This window comes from Schistocerca americana, chromosome 3 (genome assembly GCF_021461395.2).
Source record: "Schistocerca americana isolate TAMUIC-IGC-003095 chromosome 3, iqSchAmer2.1, whole genome shotgun sequence".
NCBI lineage: Eukaryota > Metazoa > Arthropoda > Insecta > Orthoptera > Acrididae > Schistocerca > Schistocerca americana.
Genome location: NC_060121.1, coordinates 81,449,238 through 81,471,439, shown reverse-complemented (window position 1 = coordinate 81,471,439; position 22,202 = coordinate 81,449,238). Strand labels below are relative to the sequence as shown.

The following is a 22,202-nucleotide window of genomic DNA, read 5'->3' as shown; positions in this document are numbered from 1 at the left end:
TTTTAAGACTGTCTCTATTACTTTTGAAAACACTGATAATAAAGCTATTGGTCTATAGTTTCCCACTTCATGTATATTGCCATTTTTATACAATGGTTTTATTTTTGCAATTTTTAATCATTGTGGAAAGACTCCTTCTGACAATGATATGTTTATGACGTGTGAGAGTGGTTCTGATCTGACACTAGCACATCTCATCATGACTGAACAAGGTACCACATCAATCCCCCGAGGGCATTTTATTCTTCATTGTTCTTATTATTCGAATAACTTCCAATTTGTTTGTGGGAGGTAGCAATATTGAATTAACACTTTTTTCTCCTGGGATTGATGTTCTACTAATCCTAGAACAATTTTTACTCAGATTGATTGGACTACTTATGAAGCAGTCATTAACATAATTTGCTAAAGTAAGATTCTTGACAAGCACACCTTGATCATCTTTTAAAACAAAGTCATCTAGATTTCTAACATTTTTGCTTGGACCTATTTCTTTTTTTACTACATTCCACATAACTTTCGATTTGTTTACTGACCCAGCAATTACACTGTCATTGTGCATTGTCTTGGCTCTTTTGATCACATTCCTGTATATTTTCTTATGTCTTAACAAAATCTGTGAAGTGTTCATCTTTGTTGTCTTTTTTGAGTTGACTGAAATGTTTTAGTGTCTAGTGTTTAATGCTGTTTCTATTTTTTTTAAGGATATGTTTTTGTCACCCAGGGATGATCTTCATATTGTTATGACAACTAGTTTTTCACTCTTCTCCTCAGTTTTTAACTCTATGGCACATGATTCTAGATGTGTTTCTGTATTTAGATGGCACAATTCTGCTTTCACTTTGAACTGCAGTCATACTCTAGAGTAAATGCATACCCCACCATTTTTAAAAACACTTTGGCAATAATGTGACGCTAAATTAAAGTTGCTTATATTTATGAGACTTAATACACTAGCCTTGCACCAGTGTTCAGGTAAACAAATACAAGAGACATCATCAAGATTGTTTAAAGCCACTTTTGGATCTAGCACTTTGTTTGTGAGGCACTGAATATTCTGACACATTATCCTGACTGGTTGCCAAGTATTTTTTCTTTTGTCATTACCTGGTACTGTGCTGCTTTTTCCATAGTAGTTGTCACTTACCTGGAAATTTTCTTCCTGGTTTGTCACAATCTTTTCTTTTTCTTTGTTTGAAGCCACAAAAAATTCTGATTTAATTATGTAGATGTACCTTGTCTTTGACTCCTCCTTAAGTAGTGTTGTGTTGCTGCAACTGTTGTTGATGGTTTAGTTGCTGCTGTTACTGTTGTTGTTGGTGTAGTTGCTGCTTCTTCTGTTAATGTTGGTTCTGTTGCTACTGTTACTGTTACTGTTGTTGTTGGTTCTGTTGTTGCTGCTGCTACTGCTGCTGCTGCTTCTGCAGCCGGAGGTGGTTGTGGTTGTGGTTGTGGTACTGGCAGGATGCTTTTTCCGGTTGCTGCCTTTGTTTCTTTTATTGGCACTATTTCTGTTGATGGTTGATCTGTTGTAGTAGTATCTGTTGGTTTTGCTGTTGTTTCTGCTGATGGTTTTGTTGCTGTTACTAGTGGTGGTTTGACCATTTGTGATAATTTTTCTGCTGCTATTGGTGATGATTTTGATGTTGCTGTTGCTTCTGTTGTTGTTGCTACTTATGACGAACCTACTTTTATTGATTTTTGTGATGTTACTGTTACTGTTGTTGATGGTGCTGTAGATGTTTGCTGGTACCTTTTTCTTCCGTCTAATACTTTCTGAGTTACAATTTTCCTCCCTAGGCCATTCAAATGAAGGCCATGAGAAGTGTGGAATCTCCAACCAATGCCATTAATATCAACACTACAAACATTTTCGAATTGACTGCATATACTGGAAGAAATCTCATTAGCAGTACTAATCTCTTTGTTCACACAAGACCAGGATGGCAGATCATAGTGATATGGAATGTTGACAAAGAGAATGTTTGTATGTGAGCCAGATGCTTTCTCAATTCTGAGCAGGCTGTATAGGTTTAATTTTTATATACATCTTTAGAGCCACCAAACAAAGCCACAAAGTCTTTTGAAGTCATTTGATAATTTCATCAGTGTAAACATTCTTAATTATCTCCATAAGGGAAGCCCCAGGCTTGACATAACTCGTGGATTTCATAAGTGATGCCTCATCAACAAGAGAGGCTATTCCGCATCCATGGCTATCAGGTAAAATGTGCAGTTTTCCCATGTGATTATGTGTTTTTGCTGTGACCTAGGCATATGTTGATATGGATTGCATGTAGGCCTACTCAGGACAGCAGCAATGGCCGAAACATGTACCTTTGATGATGGTGCTTCAGAAAATATTTTTGAAAATACACTTATTTCGCTTAGCACTTTGTACCTTTTTTGTAGTTGAATAGGTGGGTTTAGTCTGACCCTGTAAACATTGGTATCATATTTCCATTCTGCAAATGATTTTTCATGTGTTTTCGGCAATTGATCAACTTTTGCACACCAAGAATGGAACTTTGTTTTGCATATGCCATTACTGCCTACTCTCCCGTACTTTTTACCCATGTTATGTCTTGTATTTTTGCTACTACAGTTTATGATTCATGAGTGAAATTCACTGAGCAATTTATTTATGCCCATTGTGTTCCCCGAAAGACAATGTAGATGCTCCAAATGTGTAATTCTCCTTCTTACTTCTTGTAGTTCCACAGTTTTTTTTCAGTGACTTTTTTCATTATGTAGCATGGCATGCATAAGTTTTCACAATACACACTGACTATATTGCACGATAAACACTTTTCTTCGCTATTTTTACACCTTTTCTGGACTTTACACACTTGTGATCCTCACTCGGTGCCATATTGTCTCAATATAAATATTAAGTGGGAAATGTTAGATTCATTGTTGCAGGTGTTTTGTATAACATGTATTCAACATAATAGTCATCATTCTGTTTTCATAATGTTACATTCAAGAACCAACACAAAAATTTAGACTGGGGTCATGCTGACCCCAGTGGTACTCTGTGCAGATCCCATGAATAAATTTTAATATGTTGTAAATGGCAAACTGAACAATATGTAATTGCGTACAAGCAACTTAGAGAAACAAAGTCATAAATTTTGAAAATAATCATTTTGAAAACAAGGGAGATGTATGTTAGAAATGTGCTTATCAGGTCATATTGACACCAGTGGTACTAAGAGGAGAAAGGGACTTTAAAAATTTCAATGCAGTTGTTGGAGATTAAATTTTTTCTATTGTACAGTAACAAAAATTCACACTTTTTGTGCCATTTTTTGTTTATAAATTTAACAATGTACAGGGTTTTGGAAAAAGTCTTTGTTAATTTACACATAATGGACCATGCAGAATTTCCTGAAAATTAGAACTGAAATTGTTTTGTAGATCCTGAGAAAACGGGTAATTTATATGAAAAAATAAAACTTTTTGGAATTGAGCGACAAAGTTTGGATTAATATAATAGAGGGAAACATTCCACGTGGGAAATATATATATATATATATATATAAGTTTGGATTACTTTCTTAGTGCATTCCAGGTCCACAGTCTGGATTATCTTCATCTTCTGCAAACTTCTCTAGCAGCTTTCTCATTGTCCTCTTCCTGTTTACCCTGGCTTGTATTTCTATGTTATAAACAACCCTTTCAGCAGCCCGAAGATGTTCCCTGTCAAAAGCAAGCGTCTTACATATCCTGTTGAAATTTATCTTCATTCCCGTACCTAGGAACACTTTGCACCTTACAACATTGCCATCACTGAAAGTAGCAACAGCATCATACAAGCCAAAATGAAGTGTTTCTATTCCAGCAAACACAGTCCTGGGGATTCTTGACCATGTAACACTATTTACATTTTCATTTGGGTTTTTCCATGAACACACTTTTTCAACAGTTGATGTGCTCCTAAGTCTCTGAAAATTGGTTTCATTACCTCCACTGCCACATCAGGCAGACTATGTTTATGGGTGTAATCTTCATCAACAATCCATTGTTGTACTTGCACTAGCTGCTTTTTCCTTTGGGATACAAGTAATGATGGGGACTTTCATTGCTTGAAAAAGTATGAAAGGAAAGAGCCCAAACAGTGTCCATTTCATCAACACTGTGTGTGTTTTGCCTAATAGCCCTTCCATAATAGTTTTGTATTTTTCAATTACACTGTCAGTTAACCTTCCCTTCCCATCCAATCCTTTACCTTCCCTGAGTTTTTGTTTTTTGTATGAAGCTTTCAGTCACCAAAGTCTTGATCCCATTTGTTTCCGCATCTGTCCAATACACTCAAATTCCTGCACTACTTCATCATCACATAGGAATTTAGTCCTTGAATATGTCTGAAACTCTTAGCATCACTGCCACCAAGGTAATTCACATATCACACGAAACAGAACATTGAAATAGACTAGCAACATTAGCCACTTCCATTCCTCCACAACTGTCACAACATATATCTGTGCAATTATTTCATGTATACATCAATTTTTTGTGGGCATCTACAATATTTAGATATTACTGCTACATGTAAAGGTCTCTCTTGTATTAATACTGGTGGCAGATACTACAGGATGAAGAGATTTGTGTCCCTGTTTATCCCAGGTACCACAGAATTCTACAGTCAAGTCTCCATTACCACTGTTTTCTATTACTGCTTCTTCTACAGCTTTCTTCATAGATTCTATATAGGCATCTTCTACTATAAATCTATTTACGTTTGTAAACTTGGTTGGGGTATTTGGAAGATTCATGAGGTTACAGAAAACTGAGTGCAGTCCTTAAGGGTGCTACTGCAGGTGCAAAGTATAGGTACAAGCTCTTTCAGGTGCAGGATGGTGTCAGAAAATTTAATACAGTACATCTATTCTGTGACTCCACATGAAGGCCCAAGAAGTTATTCATTCACTGAATGGGCAAAGTCAGGTTATATTTGAGAGGGGGTTTGGACCAGTCTGGCTTGCTAGTATTCCTCAACCCTTCAATGTTTACATGGTTGTTTAAATCTTAAATCTGGTGTTCAAACTGTTTCATATATTTTAAACAATTACTGCAAAATATAGTCTGCTAATAAAGTCCCAAGTTTTCTGATAGCTCAGTAATACCCAGTCACAAGAAAATTGTGTCACAAGACAAATGTCAAAAGCTGTTACATTAGTACAGAAAAGAAAGAGATATTTGAAAGCACCCACAGTGTCATATCCCTTGGATGGCACCGTTTTTGCTGGTGAAGTCTGAAACTTATGATGAGAAGGGTGCAGTTACAACAAAATTGGCATGGAGAACTGTGTTACCAGAGAATCTTCAAGAGGTGCTTATTACCTACTGCCTAAGGATGGAGTCTCTTTTCTGTGAGTGAACAAGAAGAGATATTAGCTAGATGGCTTATCAGCTGTCTATTAGCAACAGTATCCACAATCATTTTGGTAGGGCTGGGATTGCACAAAAGGTCTGACTGAGACTATATTTTAGGAGACACAAAAATATTTTATCATAGCAGAATCCAATTGGCACATCACAGGCTAGATTCTCTAGATTCAACTGAAAAATAGTGTGAAAATTCTTCAGTGTGTGTGGAAACAGTTTATCGCTCATTCAAAGCAAAATCTCTGCCTCATAAGTTGCATGGGAAAGTCAAATAGGAGCTCTCACAGTGATACAAGGAGGCTCATTCATAACAGTCATTCTGTGCTTGAGACCTGGCGGTTCCTTCATTCCTCCAATCATGTAGCTTCCTGAAGAACAACATGAAAGAGCAGTAAATGAAATTAGCAACATGTGGGTCTTTACCCGCATGTTGTTCCTCTTGTTGGGTACAGAGCAACCTTGATGCAGTGGTTTGAACATCTCATTTTCAAAACCTATTCCCCCCTCCCATGAACCATGGACCTTCCCGTTGGTGGGGAAGCTTGCGTGCCTCAGCAATACAGATAGCTGCACCGTAGGTGCAACCACAATGGAGGGGTATCTGTTGAGAGGCCAGACAAACATGTGGTTCCTGAAGAGGGGCAGCAGCCGTTTCAGTAGTTGCAGGGGCAACAGTCTGCATGATTGACTGATCTGACCTTGTAACACTAACCAAAATGGCCTTGCTGTTCTGGTACTGTGAACGGCTGAAAGCAAGGTGAAACTACAGCCATAATATTTCCTGAGGGCATGCAGCTTTACTGTATGATTAAATGATGATGGCGTCCTCTTGGGTAAAATATTCTGGAGGTAAAATAGTCCCCCATTTGGATCTCCAGGCGGGGACTACTCAAGAGGACGTTGTTATCAGGAGAAAGAAAACTGGCATTCTATGGATCGGAGCGTGGAATGTCAGATCCCTTAATCGGACAGGTAGGTTACAAAATTTAAAAAGGGAACTGCCTACTACAGTAGTGCAAGTTTATATGCCACCTAGCTCTGCAGATGATGAAGAAATTGATGAAATGTATGATGAGATAAATGAAATTATTCAGGTAGTGAAGGGAGATGAAAATTTAATAGTCATGGGTGACTGGAATTCAAGAGTAGGAAAAGGGAGGGAAGGGAACATAGTAGGTGAATATGGATTGGAGCTAAGAAATGAAAGAGGAAGGTGCCTGGTAGAGCATAACTTAATCATAGCTAACACTTGGTTTAAGAATCATGAAAGAAGGTTGTATACATGAAAGAACCCTGGAGATACTAAAAGGTATCAGATAGATTATATAATGGTAAGAGAGAGATTTAGGAACCAGGTTTTAAATTGTAAGACATTTCCAGGGACAGATGTGGACTCTGACCACAATCTACTGGTTATGAACTGTAGATTAAAACTGAAGAAACTGCAAAAAGGTAGGAATTTAAGGAGATAGTACCTGGATAAAATGAAAGAACCAGAGGTTGTACAGAGTATCAAGGAGAGTATAAGGGAACAATTGACAGCAATGGGGGAAAGGAATACAGTAGAAGAAGAATGGGTAGCTTTGAGGGATGAAATAGTGAAGGCAGCATAGGATCAAATAGGTAAAAAGACGAGGGCTAGTAGAAACCCTTGGGTAACAGAAGAAATTTTGAATTTAATTGATGAAAGGAGAAAATATAAAAATGCAGTAAATGAAGCAGGCAAAAAGGAATACAAACGTCTCACAAATGATATTGGCAGGAAGTGCAAAATGGCTAAGCAGGGATGGCTAGAGGACAAAGGTAAGGATGTAGAGGCTTATCTCACTAGGGGTAAGATAGATACTGCCTACAGGAAAATTAAAGAGACCTTTCGAGAAAGGAGAACCACTTGCATGAATATCAAGAGCTTTGATGGAAACCCAGTTCTAAGCAAAGAAGGGAAAGCAGAAAGGTGGAAGGAGCATATAGAGGGTCTATACAAGGGCGATGTTCTTAAGGACAATATTATGGAAGTGGAAGAGGGTGTGGATGAAGATGAAATGGGAGATATGATACTGCGTGAAGAGTTTGACAGAGCACTGAAAGACTTGAGTCGAAACAAGGCCCCCGGAGTAGACTACATTCCATTAGAACTACTAACAGCCTTGGGAGAGCCAGTCCAGACAAAACTCTACCACCTGGTGAGCAAGATGTATGAGCCAGGCAAAATACCCTCAGACTTCAAGAAGAATATAATAATTAAAATCCCAAAGAAAGCAGGTGTTAACAGATGTGAAAATTACTGAACTATCAGTTTAATAAGTCACAGCTGCAAAATACTAATGCAAATTCTTTACAGACAAATGGAAAAACTTATAAAAGCCGACCTTGGGGAAGGTCAGTTAGGACTCCATAGAAATGTTGGAACACATGAGGCAATACTGACCCTTTGACTTATCGCAGAAGAAAGATTAAGGAAAGGCAAACTTACGTTTCTAGCATTTGTAGACTTAGAGAAAGCTTTTGACAGTGTCAATTGGAATACTCTCTTTCAAATTGTGAAGGTGGCAGGGGTAAAATACAGGGAGTGAAAGGCTATTAACAATTTGTACAGAAGCCAGATGGCAGTTATAAGAGTCGAGGGGTATGAAAGGGAAGCAGTGGTTGGAAAGGGAGTGAGACATTGTTGTAGCCTCTCTCCGATGTTATTCAATCTGTATATTGAGCAAGCAATAAAGGAAATAAAAGAAAAGTTCAGAGTAGATATTAAAATCCATGGAGAAGAAAGAAAAACTTTGAGGTTTGTCGATGATATTGTAATTCTGTCAGAGACAGCAAAGGACTTGGAAGAGCAGTTGAACGGAATGGACAGTGTCTCGAAAGGTTGGTATAAGATGAACACCAACAGAAACAAAATGAGGATAATGGAATTAGTCGAATTAAGTCAGGTGATGCTGAATGAATTTGTTGTGACTTGGCAAGACAGCCAAGCCACTATGACAGGTAGCCGAAAGGCACGCGTTTAATCTCACGCAGGCTGGTGTGAGGTCTGGAACAGTTAAAGGAGTTGAGACTAGTAAAAAAAGGTACGTAGCTTCTGGAATACTTAACTTTAATCCATAATTGGTGAACATCGGTCTGACAGTACATTCATCACAAGAGAAATAGCAATTGATAATGGCGCCTTGCTATGTCATAGCAAATGACGTAGCTGAAGGCTATGCTAACTATCGTCTCGGCAAATGAGAGCGTAATTTGTCAGTGAACAATCGCTAGCAAAGTCAGCTGTACAACTGGGGCGAGTGCTAGGAAATCTCTCTAGACCTGCCGTGTGGTGGCGCTTGGTCTGAAATCACTGATAGTGGTGACACGCGGGTCTATACTAACGAACCGCAGCCGATTTAAAGGCTACCATCTAGCAAGTGTGGTGTCTGGCGGTGACACCACAAAATTAGATTAGGAAATGAGACACTTAAAGTAGTAAAGGAGGTTTGCTATTTGGGGAGCAAAATAACTGATGATGGTCGAAGTAAAAGGATATAAAATGTAGAATGGCAATGGCAAGGAAAGTGTTTCTGGAGAAGAAAAATTTGTTAACATCGAGTACAGATTTAAATGTCAGGAAGTCGTTTCTGAAAGTATTTGTATGGAGTGTAGCCATGTATGGAGGTGAAATGTGGATGATAAATTGTTTAGACAGGAAGAGGATTGAAGCTTTCGGAATGTGGTGCTACAGAAGCATGCTGAAGTATAGATGGGTAGGTAACATAACTAATGAGGAGGTATTGAATAGAATTGGAGAGAAGAGGAGCTTGTGGCACAACTTGACTAGAAGGAGGGATCGGTTGGTAGGACATGTTCTGAGACATTGAGGGATCACCAATTTAGTATTGGAGGGCAGCGTGGAGGGTAAAAATTGTAGAGGGAGACCAAGAGATGAATACACTAAGCAGATTCAGAAGGATGTAGGCTGCAGTAGGTACTGGGAGATTAAGAACCTTGCACAGCATAGAGTAGCCTGGAGAGCTTCATCAAACCAGTCTCAGGGCTGAAGACCACGACAACAACAACATCCGAGTATGAAGTCTTCTGCATTTCTCACCTCAGATGGCCATTACAATCACACCTAAAACACTCAGGTAGTTGAACTGGCTGGGAGTCATCATGTATGTTTAGTTAGCCTCCTTTCACACTGCACCGATAACATCAAATGTTTATGAGACTGCCAAAGACCGACTATCGTGAAGAGATCTGGCAATGACTTGAAGCACACAACAGTACTCTAGGATCAACTAACATTGCAGAATTCTTTTGTCAATCCTATATGAAAATATCTGACTGGTGAAACTGCCATCAATGTGTTCAGCATTACAGTCATTTTGCTGTCCAACAGAAATGTTTTCAGCAATCTTGACTTCATTGCTGCAAATGAGGGAAGTCTTGGGAATAGATAATTTACCCAATGTCCTTTTGAGCAAGAAAATCAGGAGCAGCTAGGTGACGGTTGAACTAAAGCAGGTTAGTAGAATTTGTTAATTCTCTATTGCAACAAGGCTTTGATTTGCTTTTTGACAAGGCTCAAAACAATATGCAACTTCATAAGTAAACAAAGTATTTTCTTTCTGCCAGGTTGGTCTGCTGTCCTGGTTAGTTGGAGTCCATTGACATATCACCTATAATACACAGTAAGAAGGTGTTGAATTGCATCAATCTGTACCAAAAATGATCAAGACAAAGAAGATCTCAAAGGAGCTTGAATGGAGGGAAGAGTTGCAACTTCACTATGTCTGAATCACTGGAGTCAGTAGTTTGGCAGATTCCACTGATGAGGTGGTCAGAATGCATTCTGAAGTAGCAAGTGGAGACACAGAATGCATGTTTTGTGGCGCAAAATTTTCCTGGGTACAGTGCCAAATGTGAACACATGGGGAAAGTTCTGGTTGTGATAAATATCACAATATCTGAGATTTTTTGGTCTCAGAAAACAATCATCATTTTTCAGTTTTCTAGAAGTTATTTATAGCAGAATTAAAAGAAGTAAGTAAATTTGTGAAGTGATTGAAACAAACAAATTTAAAATAAATTATGTTAAAACCCTCATTTATTAATATATGCAGAGTTATATCCACAAAACAAAAATTTTCCATAATTGCCTCCTTTCCCCTGCACGTAAGATATCACTCTTTTCTATAAATTGGTTTCATATTTACTGAAGTTGGGAAAATTTTCCGTCATTTACACTTAACTTTCTATGTTGAGTGCACCTTTCTGACTCCATCACGCTTTGATTGTTCATTAAATGTGAATGGTAATTAACAATTAACAACAGACATATTTTACACAAGCATTTGTCACAGTTCAAAGTGCATCTGCCATAGTGTTCAAATATGTGGACTGGATCACTTCTTGACAATCCTAAACAAGTGATCTCACTGAGGTACTACCTCATACGTATTCCACAAGCAACCGCATGATGCATGCCAGGAATACACTAAACCCCTAGTAATCATTTCCTTTCCTGTTCCAGTGGCAAATGGAGTGAGAAAGAGAAGAGTGTCTGTATGCCTCTGCAAGAGCCCTAATGTCTCTTATCATTTCTTCAAGCTGATTATGTGAAACATCGGTCTACGTTGGCTGTAGCAGAATGATTCCGCTGTCCGCTTACTGAAGCACGTGTGTTGCTCTTGCATCTTGATAGGTAACAAATCCATCAGTGTGCTTCTAAATTGCTTCATAGTCTTCCTTTAACCTGTGCTGGTCAGGACCCCAAATGCTAACAGCAGTCAAGAATAATCTACACGCAATCTCCTTTATTGACGAACTACATTTCCTAAAATTCTCCCAATGAACCCAAATCAGACATTCCTATTCTGTATTAGTTTACTTACGTGCTCATTCTATTTCATGTTGCATTGCAATATCATGCCTAGTACTTAATGGACATGTATTATAACATTTCTCTAACTAATTGTAATAATGGGGTTGATCATAGTTACTCTTTATCTTCTGCAGTCATGGTCCTCAGAACATTTACCGTCACTGTAAAACAACTACTGGACAGTTGATTTAGTTTAACCTTGCATTAAGTTTTAGTTTTTTTATTATACTTTCAAAACAAAATTAAAGTATAATTACAAAGGCAAACAATACTTACAATACAAGAGCAGCTACATGCTCACTGCTCAAAAACCAAAACCAGACTGAGACCCCTTTCAAACATGGCAGTTAATATTTATACTTTCCTAAAAATTGTGAACAATCCTCAGCATTGTTTAAAATTATTATTGCATTAATTAACAATTAAAACTCTCATCCTAAAACAAATGACATATTTTAATGGTTACCTAGAGTCTGATATAGAGATTAGAATTCACTCGTGTGTTTAATATATAAGTTGAAGCAAGTATAAACACTTAGGTATCAAATGTTAACAATACACTTGTTATATTTACTAATTGCAGAAGGTTCATGTCATGTAAAATGTTACTACCATTTAACGGACTTCTACACATAAGTGTAATTAAGATTCCATAATTATTTTCTTTGTAACTTTTTCACAAGTACATATTTCCATACACTTCTATGTCAGAAACTACTGTTTATGGTTAAAATTTACATGTTTTTACTAGTTTTGATTGGACTGTTACGTTTCAACAAGCCCCAAAAGGATTTGCATAACTGAAAGTTGAACAAAACTCTCTCTGACAAATCTGCGTAACAGTCCTCATTTTACAATCAATTGGATGAACAAGCGATATGTGAAAAATTTGTACAACCAAATATGTAACATTGTCATACATTATTTTGTATCAGATTCAACTATATTAATTAATAACACAAAGAAAGAACAAGTTAATTCACAGAATTTGTCTGCAGCATGTATTACAATATGAAAATGAGGATCTATCTCAATCAGATAATTACATATTGGAAGGTAGCTGAATTGGTCTTGTTTCCGTATATTTATGCCTGTCATTAGGTCCTCTAGGTTCTCCTGAGTGCAATGGAGACACTGGTGTTTATAGCTCTTTCTCAATACTGACGATACTTTGTGGAATGAGAGTTAGTATCGGATACTACAATACTCAAAATCCATATTAGTTTGTATCTAACACCTCCTATCTTTGGCAAGTACACCATGTATTTGACCATAATATAACAAAGCGTTCAGTCTCCTCTATGTGCAATGAAGAGCAATGTGAATTACACTGTAGATCTCTGCTCGTCGGAAGTTCGTCGTTGCAAAAACCTGAAATGTGGCTCATACTCCACTCCTTATGACAATCATATATATTGTGTAAGTTATTGTTTTGAATAGAATAGTTCAATTCAGTAAAATTCCAACTGTTTATACTTAAACATTTCCTGCCTTATAACTCATAATGTAGTTTAAACTTGTTCTTTGATAACATATCACTTATTTTTTAAAGTGCTACAGCACAGGTCTCTGCAATTTATGTTGACACTTACAGATAGTATTGAATAACAAATATATTATTATAATATAGTACAAGTAAATTCTTAGAGCATAGTTCCCCAGCAGTTAAAATAATTCAGTCTACATATGTAGCATAAAATGTCTGACCAATGTCCATCTTTCCATTTTTTCATTTGTCGAGACACTTCCAACACCACTTTACAAGCATTCAGACAATAAGAAGCAGAATGATACATAAGAGTGCAGTTACATATAACTCTGAGTGACAATGTAAGTGACTAATACATCATATTGGTTGTGTTTTGTAAGTAATTGAAACAGCACCAACAATTATGTGGTTGGGCCTTATATACAGGTATGTGTTCACAACTTGGGTGTGAATACACAATAAATGATTCATAAATGATTGGTAGATCATGACAATTATGTGATTGAACTTTATATATTGCTAATTGGTTTATAAGTGTCAGATACGTCATGACAATAATATGAATAGGTTTTATACGTTGGTAAGTTGGTTTGAGCATAATATATTGTTAACTTGGTACATAAGTGACAGATACATCATGACAGTTATATAGTTGAGCATTATATATATATATCCTATAAAACAGACTTAAGTCATTTAATAGGGTGACAGGGTAAATGAGATGAGTCTCAGCAACAGAGATATATACATGTGGATAAAGACAAGAACAACTTGGTACTCAAATGACAAGTAATAAATTAAATAGAAGATTTGGATGCTAGTATATAGCAAAGTAAATACATAAGTAAATGTTAATGATTTGGGTGACAGCATACAACAAAACCAGACATAAATAAATAATATAGTATGACAGAGCATGGTTACATCAAATAATTCAGAAATGCTAGCTTGTTCCCCGGATCCACCTATAGAATAGGTTTCAGCCGTTTATTGAAGCTGACACAGTAAATTAGAAGGGTCTCAGCAATAGAGACATATGCATGTGGACAGAGGGAAGGATAGCTTGGTACTCTAATGAGAAGTAAGAAATGAAATAGAAGATTCGGAGTGTTGGAGATCTGTCATCTTTTCTTCTTCAACTCCAAAGACAGGAAACCCCCCAACCCCCATACCCAGGACCCCCACTGTTCCAGTACTTCACTGTGGCGCCGGAGGGAGAAGAGTGTTCAGCATTTCCTGCAGAATGGACTTTCCACAGCTTAACCTTTCCAGTCCCTGAAAATTAACCCCAACACTCCCTATTGACTGATCAGCGAAGGGTGAACAACTAGCATTCTGCAGGAAAAAGTAAATGAAGTATATAATGCTGTATTGGTTAACCCAAGTAACAAGTGCTAGATCCTACCAGCAGTCCCTCTAGTATCTGTGTTTGATCGAACATAAACAATTACATAAACAAATAATATTGAATCCTGTGTCATATGTGAGACATATACATGAAAATTACTAAAGTGGGGTACAGAATTACTGTGTTCCTCTGATATCTATTGCTGTTCAAAGATAAATTATTACATAAACATGAAAAAATAGAAATAAGGTTGCCAAATGCATCAAATTGCACATACCTCATATCAAAAAACTAAACAAAGTCAATTGCCTCATTGGGCAGATCATCCAAGTGTTACAATGTTCACATTATGTGCAGCACTTTCATATGCATGAATATATTTGCTAAAGTGTGACAATGACAATAGAAATTCTTTTTTGTTACATTTTCAAAATTAAACAAGAGGCAGGTCTGAGACATGAAATTAAAGTTACTGGAATCTCAGCCAAGTGATATATATGCCATGACATTTGGAAAACTAACTTCTATAAGTCTTACATTAAGTTCAAGCACATGTTTACTGTGTTTATAATGTTACAAAATTTTATGCAAGCCAAAGACAAAAGATATATATAAGTTTTTTAAATGGTAGTACTTATAAATAAGCAGTCATTAGCAGAGTGATAGGATCAATTGTAGTTATGATGTTGCTGTTAATAATTGTTAAAGTAGGCTATATGCCACAAGAAAGCAGTTTATTAAAAATACAATGAATAATTACAGAGAATTAGGTTGCATGTGACAGCACATCATAGTATATGTCAGTACATCAGTAGTTCTAATTTTGTGCATGTAAGTTGTAGAATAGTTATAGTAAGTGCATTTCTTTTGAAAAGAAAAGAGCATTGATAATAAGTGATTGCTGAGAATAGTATATCATTGTATTAAGTAGAGGCAAAAAATATTACAAGCAGCACTGCATATGAATAAACACTCAAAGTTTGTAATTACATTGACAATAGGTGTTTATAAAGGAATATATTGCATGTAACAGTATATCACTGTATTGAGTCTAGACAGACCACATTAAATAGATGATTATAGTATGCATCGTATCATGTATAGGTAGTTGTCAGGCAATTTACAAGAACCAGTAATTGTTAGCCTTTCAGACACATATTTTCATGGACAAATTATGTCAGTTTTCAACTGTTGAAATGCACATAGACATAATGACTGTACCACTTGTAGGAGCAAACGTCCTCATCTCTTTACAAGTCAAACTCCTATTTAAGAACAACTGAGCCAACATGTACATTTCAGGTCAGGAAAACACAAGGACAGATAAAGGGATTTGCCACCAATAACTGTCAAAGGCACCTTGTTCTTGTAGCTTGAAGTCATCATCCCAAATTTTTCAGCATCATCTTGTGGAGACTGAGAGCCACCATGGTCACATACTACTGTAGAATCAGATTTACATTGGCAAATTAAGTACTAGCTAGTTACTTCCAGAACACATACTCCTCAACAACTAGTTGACAGATTTCTTGTTGGTCATCAACACATTATACATGATGTAGCAACATCAGATCAGACAGTAATTAAAACTGGGAACAGATAAGGCAACTTCCAACATAGGTTAAGGCCAAGGGCAAAGTTCTAGTGGTTAAATATAAATCGGTTAATACTAGGAGTAAAATGGTTAGTTCGGCCACTCTAAAGGTATGATAAATATATATTCCATCATCAGTTACATATTAAGGAATTGTCTTCAATTGAAAGTAAATGTCCGCAAGATCTATAACTATATCATGATTACGAATCCTCAATCTTTAGTTTTTCATTTGTACTCATTACACATTAATCCTTAGTGGTCATCAGAATATTTTCAATAAGATAATGGAAATTGGTTAAATTTCTCCAATAAGAATCAGATTGTAAGCTAAAATTTGTATATATTAAAAGCATTGACTTGCTGTAACATTCAGCAGTATTGAACAGTTCAGATTTGTGTAGACATTGTGACAAAGAACACCTTGTATCTATACTAAAGAGAAAGCATGGCTTGTTTGCTACATGTCTGGTATCTGTACATCATCCCTATTTTATTGTACTAGGATGGCAAAAGAATAATCAAACCATTGGTTGTCATATTTAGTCGTTTAAGTGGTAGAAAATTACATGAAAATAAAACTGTGAGAGTCTTAAATCCTGGGAATCAGAATACTTCTGTCCCAATAACTATCTCCAACATAAAATTCCATTTTCTTTATGCTCCACAGATGGAGCCATTCTAGTAATTTAAACATAATAATTTCTTTTCTGATAATTGTTCCTTTTCCTGTTACACAGAAGATCTAACACATGTTAAGGACAAGATCAAGACAAAGTATTTCATACTTGATAGTAAATCAACATCTATCCAGTGACTTTCACATAATAGGTATAGTAACAGGTGAAACCAAATGAGAACACATATATAAGGCTACAAACAGTCTAACCTAATTGTAATCACATCTCAGTTGTGAAGTAATAAATTGTTGCTATAGCAGCACAGATATCTTAAGTAAACTTCACATCAACTTTAAATATTTTCTCAACTTTTCGTAAAGTCATCAACAAATTGAGATTATAACTTTATCAGCATAGTGATAATGACTATACAGACATAAGTAAATATTACATAAACTCTCCTCAAAATTCGTACTCTGGTTGTATTATTAAACCACGCATTACTAAACCTGTCCAAAGTTTGTACTCGTATTCAGATAACCAGAAAAAAGGCAGCTTGCCCAATATAAAATATGTGCACCAGTTTCTTTTGTCATCCAGTCTCTAACTATTTATCTGAATCAGAAAGTGGAAGGGGATGAGTTTGTACAGATAAGTAAGAGAGGATGTGACTTGAAAAAGAAAGAGTCACACCAGCTCAGAGCCTTGGGTTTGCCACTCCCAAATTGCAAAAAGAGCTTGCAACCTCCTGAGGAAAGGTAATTCTTATGATGTTATATGAATGATGAAGGCTGTTTTTATAATTGCAGCTGCATAACATTCCCAAGTCCAAATAATCTTTTGGACTTAGGATAAACAAGTCTAAAAGTATTTGGGTGTGGGTTTTCAACAATTTCAAATGGACCTATGTAAATATCCAAAAATTTCTTTATTTCTCTATTTAGTGCTTTAGATTTGGTGTAACTTTTTACCAAAACTAGCTCCCCAACTTTGAATTCTGTGTTTTTTATCTGTTTGTCATGCCATTTCTTTTTCATAATAATCTTTCATAGTTCTTCTATCTCCTCTCTTTCAGCTGCTGTTATACTTTTACAAGCTGGAAACTCTATAAGTTCTTTGATTATGTAAGGTCGTTTTGGGTCAAACATGACCTCATCAGGAGAGTATCCTGTGGTAGGATGTTGTAGGCTATTCATAATGTCTTCAAATTCTTTAACATAACATGACCAATATGTGTGATCTTTCTGACAGTAAGTTCTACACAATCTACCAATTTCCCTCATGTACTGTTCAGTCGGGTTGCATTTAGGTGAATAGGATGATATTAAGATATGTCTCATGTTATGTTCTTCTACAAATTCCTTCCAAAATTTAGAGGTAAATTGGCTCCCATTGTCAGATAAAATGGCCTTAGGTGTACCCCTTTAATAAAGTCATCCTTCATACATGTAGAAGCTATTTTCTTACTAGTTGCTTTCTTTAAAGGATAAAATTTCACATATTTAGAAAACAAATCTACAATGATGAAAATATACTGAAATCCCCCTTTAGCTCTTGGAAGTTAACCATACAAATCTATCCCTACCAAATCCAACTGTTTATGTGGTACCACATTTTGTAAAAATCCCTTGTTTTGTTACTAACTTTTGTTCTTTGACATGTATCACAGCAGGCAAGTAAGGTCCTAACTCTCCTGGACATATTATGAAAATATATACACTCTTGTATTTTTCAATGCACCACAGTGTCTGAAGCTTTCATGTGTGTACTTTATGAAAGTATTTATGTGAGAATCTGGCCAGCAAACTTTCCAGGCATCACTATCTGTGCTGTGTCTATAAAATGGAATACCTTTCAAAACCTGATATAACATTTGTACTTCCTCATGACCTTTCTTCTCTAAATAACTTTTAACAAGCTTCCAATGATCATCACCATTTTCATATATACATTTTCATATATACTCAACTGATTACAGATTTTTCTAATTTCATTTCCCTATTTGACGTCTTTAAAATACATTATTTTAAACTTTCCCTCCTGACTATTATTTTGATTATCATTTCCATTCCCCACTGGCATTCTTGACAGGGCATCAGCAATGACATTTTCCTTACCCTTTATAAAATGAACTGTGACCACCTGGTAATTCTCCCATGATACAGTTTACACTCTTGTAGGTTTCTTAATGCTTTATAGTCTGTATAAACTTTGACTTCATGCCCAAGCAAATAATTTTTTATTTTTTTGAATCCCCATAGAATTGCCAAAAGTTCCTTTTCAGTTATCATGTAGTTTCTCTCATGTTTTTGTAAGGTTCTGCTTGCAAATGCTATAGAATGATGTTCAATTTTCCCATTAATTTCCTACTCTTGGAATAAATGTGCCCCCAGTGAAATGGTTCAAATGGCTCTGAGCACTATCAGACTTAACATTTGAGGTCAACAGTCCCCTAGAACTTAGAACTACTTAAAGCTAACTAACCACAGGACATCAAACACAGCCATGCCCAAGGCAGGATTCGAACCTGCGACCATAGCAGTCACACGGTTCCGGACTGAAGCGCCTAGAACCGCTCGGCCACTGCAGCCGGCTACCCACAGTCCATAATCACAACTGTCTGCCATGAAACAAAATGCTAAAGATAAATCAGGCCTACGGAGGATTTCATTTTCTGCCAATCCTTTCTTAATTCTGTCAAAAGCTGTCTGCCATTCATCAGACCAATCCCACAATGCATTTTTCCTTGACAAGTTGTTCAATCATGGTGCATTAAGTGACTGTGTTTTCACATATTTTTGATAGAAGTTTACTACTCGAAAATAAGATTTTAAATCTTTTTTATTTCTAGGTTTTGGGAACTTTGCGATGGCCTCAATCTTTTCTCAATTAGGCCAAATCCCATTTTCATTCATGCAGTGGCCAAGAAGTTTTAATTCTTTCATGGCAAACTTACATTTTGCTAATTTCAAAGTCATACCCCCCTGTCACATTTTCTCTCCAATTTCCTTTAAAATTTGAATATGTTCCTCCCAGGTCTTACTTGATACCAAAATGTCATACACATAAATAATTACCTTTTCTAAGAGTTATCTACCCAAAACAAAGTCGAATCCCCAAATAAATTCTGCTACAGATACATTTAAACGAAATGGTACATCACAACATTGAAAATATTTCCCATTAAACAAAAATGCAGCGTATTTTCTAGAATCTCGTTCTAATTCAGTCTGATGAAATCCAAAAGTCAAGTCAAGGCTAGTCATATATTTTACATTTTCAGACTTATTTAGTAGTTCATCTATAGTTTCAGGGTGGTCAGTTTCTCTCTCCAAATATTTATTCAGGTGTCTAGAGTCGAGCACTAAACGAATACCACCATCTCGTTTCGAAACTACCACTAATGGGTTATTGTAAGAACTACAACTTCTTTCTATTATTATCCACCTTTCCATTTTCTGACGTTCTCTTTCTACTACCTTTCTGTTACAGATAGGGATAGCATACGGTTTTATGAAAAACAGATCATCAACTTTCAACTTTCGACTACATTAATACCCTTTTACTCTCCTTGGTTTTACATCAAATATGTCATTATAATCCCACAAAAAATTTTCAAGCTCTCTTCTGTTTTCTGTGCATTAAGGCTTTCAGTTGCAGATACTTTTTTATACACTAGTTTACTATAATAATTAGCACTACCCTCATCAGTACCAAATTATTCCCCTTCCTCACTATAACTATCACCGTCAGGCTCTTGCATCTCTCTAATCTGACTACTTAGACCATGATCTTCCATTAAAATACTCATTTTCCCATGAATTCCACTTTTGGTTCAACAAATGTTATTTTCATGTCACCCCAGATAAAATTTACTTTAGCCTTAACAATCCACTTCATACCTAGAATCAAGTTTTCATTTACATCATAAATTACTAAGCATTCCTGTATAAATTGTACATTATTAATCTTAAATTCAAGTAAGACTTGTCTGGTAATCTACTTACTGCTTTTTCCTGTTGCCCCTTTTATCCTTATCCCTGTTACTGGAAATTCTGTGAAATTATTATCATTATTTTTGATCCTGTCTCTTAGCTTTCTCGATATTCCTGTAATTGGGCTGCCTGTATCCAGAAGACAGTTGCCTATCCAGTCATTAATCTGTACTACAATATATGGACCTCTAAATTCTTTACCCATTTCATTGATCTCATTTTCAAATAACAAATCCTCTTCTATGTTCCGAAAATTCACCCCTTTATCACAATAAATGCCTTTTATTACAGATTCTACAGATTTACTAATCATACTACCACCAGGAGACTGTTCGACATTTTTATGGCAATTTTATCATCTGAGTGCACACTTTGACAATTTTCACTTAAGACCACACACTTTTGATCACCATACTGACATTTGCTACTATAATCATTGACTACACTCAGTAATCTATCACTAATTAGATCATCTTTTCCATTTCACAAACACATTCAGACACATCATCACTAACATCAACTGGTAACATTAATCTATCAGGCACTGCTCTACTGGTTTCTATCTCATTACTCAAACACTCACCAGAAAATCCAGAATCATTCAGCATCAAATCATCAACTTTAACTTCTACATATACCATCCATCTACTTCTGCAAGTATCATCATCATCATCATCTTCTTCTTCTTCTTCTTCTGAATCATTCTCATTAGAAACATTATTATCACATTTAATATTACCTTCAACACCAAACTCATTTCTCTCTTCACACACTTCTTCAACAACCTCAACACTGTGACAACTCTGTTCTACCACATCCTCATTTTCCTGTTTATTATCTACTATAATTTCATCTGGAATTACTCTGTCATTCTCACTTCCACTGCCTAGCACATGAACATCAGCTTCCACACATACAGCATGAGTACCAGCATTTTCACTCATTTCACAGTTACTCAACATTCTCACTAAACCATACTCACCAGATTTGTTCTCATCACTATCAACAGCTACTACTGCATTACTACTGTTAAAGAAATTTGTCGAAGTGTTTTCTTCTAATTCAAATTCGGATTTTTTACTTTTTTGTTCATCTTTGTTTTCAGATAAAAAAATTTCCCAAAATTCCCTATCAAACTTCATTCTCTTCACTTCAGGTTGTATTCTTGGTACAAGATTCTGGTACGTTCTATTTGTTCTTCCCCTTCTGAAATTACTACAATGAACCTGATTGTAATTCCCATGTCTATTTGCCCCATTTTGCCAGGCTCCGAAAGAGGCAGGTCTCAGTTTACTGGATCATTTCTTCTGTTTTCAAAATTTTTACTATTGTTTCCCTGATTTTGCCCTCACTGCCTATTTCTTGGTTCGAAATTCCTATTCTCAGGTCTCTGCCTATCATTCCTCTCCCCATTTCTTCTGTCATCATTTCTAAATCTGCTGTTGAAATGATCATTGAAAGCTCTGTTATTGTTATTCCTGTATCATCAGGTCTGTCATTACATCTGTCATTTCTCTCCCATGCTAAATCCAATCAATATCTAAGAAATTGTTCAATTGAATCATCAGGTCCATAGACAAGACTCCACTGTTACCTATTCAGCAACCTACATTTTAGAGCATCTATTTGGATCATTTCATCAAGTGATTTATCAAGATGTACTAAAGTTCTCAACTGTTGTTCACAAAAAGTTTTCATGTGTCCACTACCCAGTTTGAAATTTGGCCAATTCAAAAATTCTGACTTAATTCAAGCTTGATTAGTTTCTGACCATAATATGTTCTTGAAAGCTCATGCTACCTCATTAAAGGACATTTTGGGTTTGATTGCTTGGTTCGCCCATCTAAGAACTTTTAAAAAAATATAATTTTCAAATTATCACTCATTTTATCAGTCAAGTTGTCT

The 22,202-nt window shown here is 36.1% G+C and overlaps 1 protein-coding gene across 1 annotated transcript in view; it reads right to left on the bottom strand.

The window, feature by feature from the left end:
• The window catches only part of LOC124605882 (nucleolin-like), a 31,086-nt gene extending 9,827 nt beyond the window's left edge, over positions 1-21,259 (bottom strand). Inside the window, exon 1 of the mRNA XM_047137830.1 lies at positions 20,881-21,259. Coding sequence (XP_046993786.1) covers positions 20,881-21,259 — 379 coding nt within the window. The remainder of the gene's footprint in view (positions 1-20,880) is intronic.
• Positions 21,260-22,202: the final 943 nt, after the last annotated feature.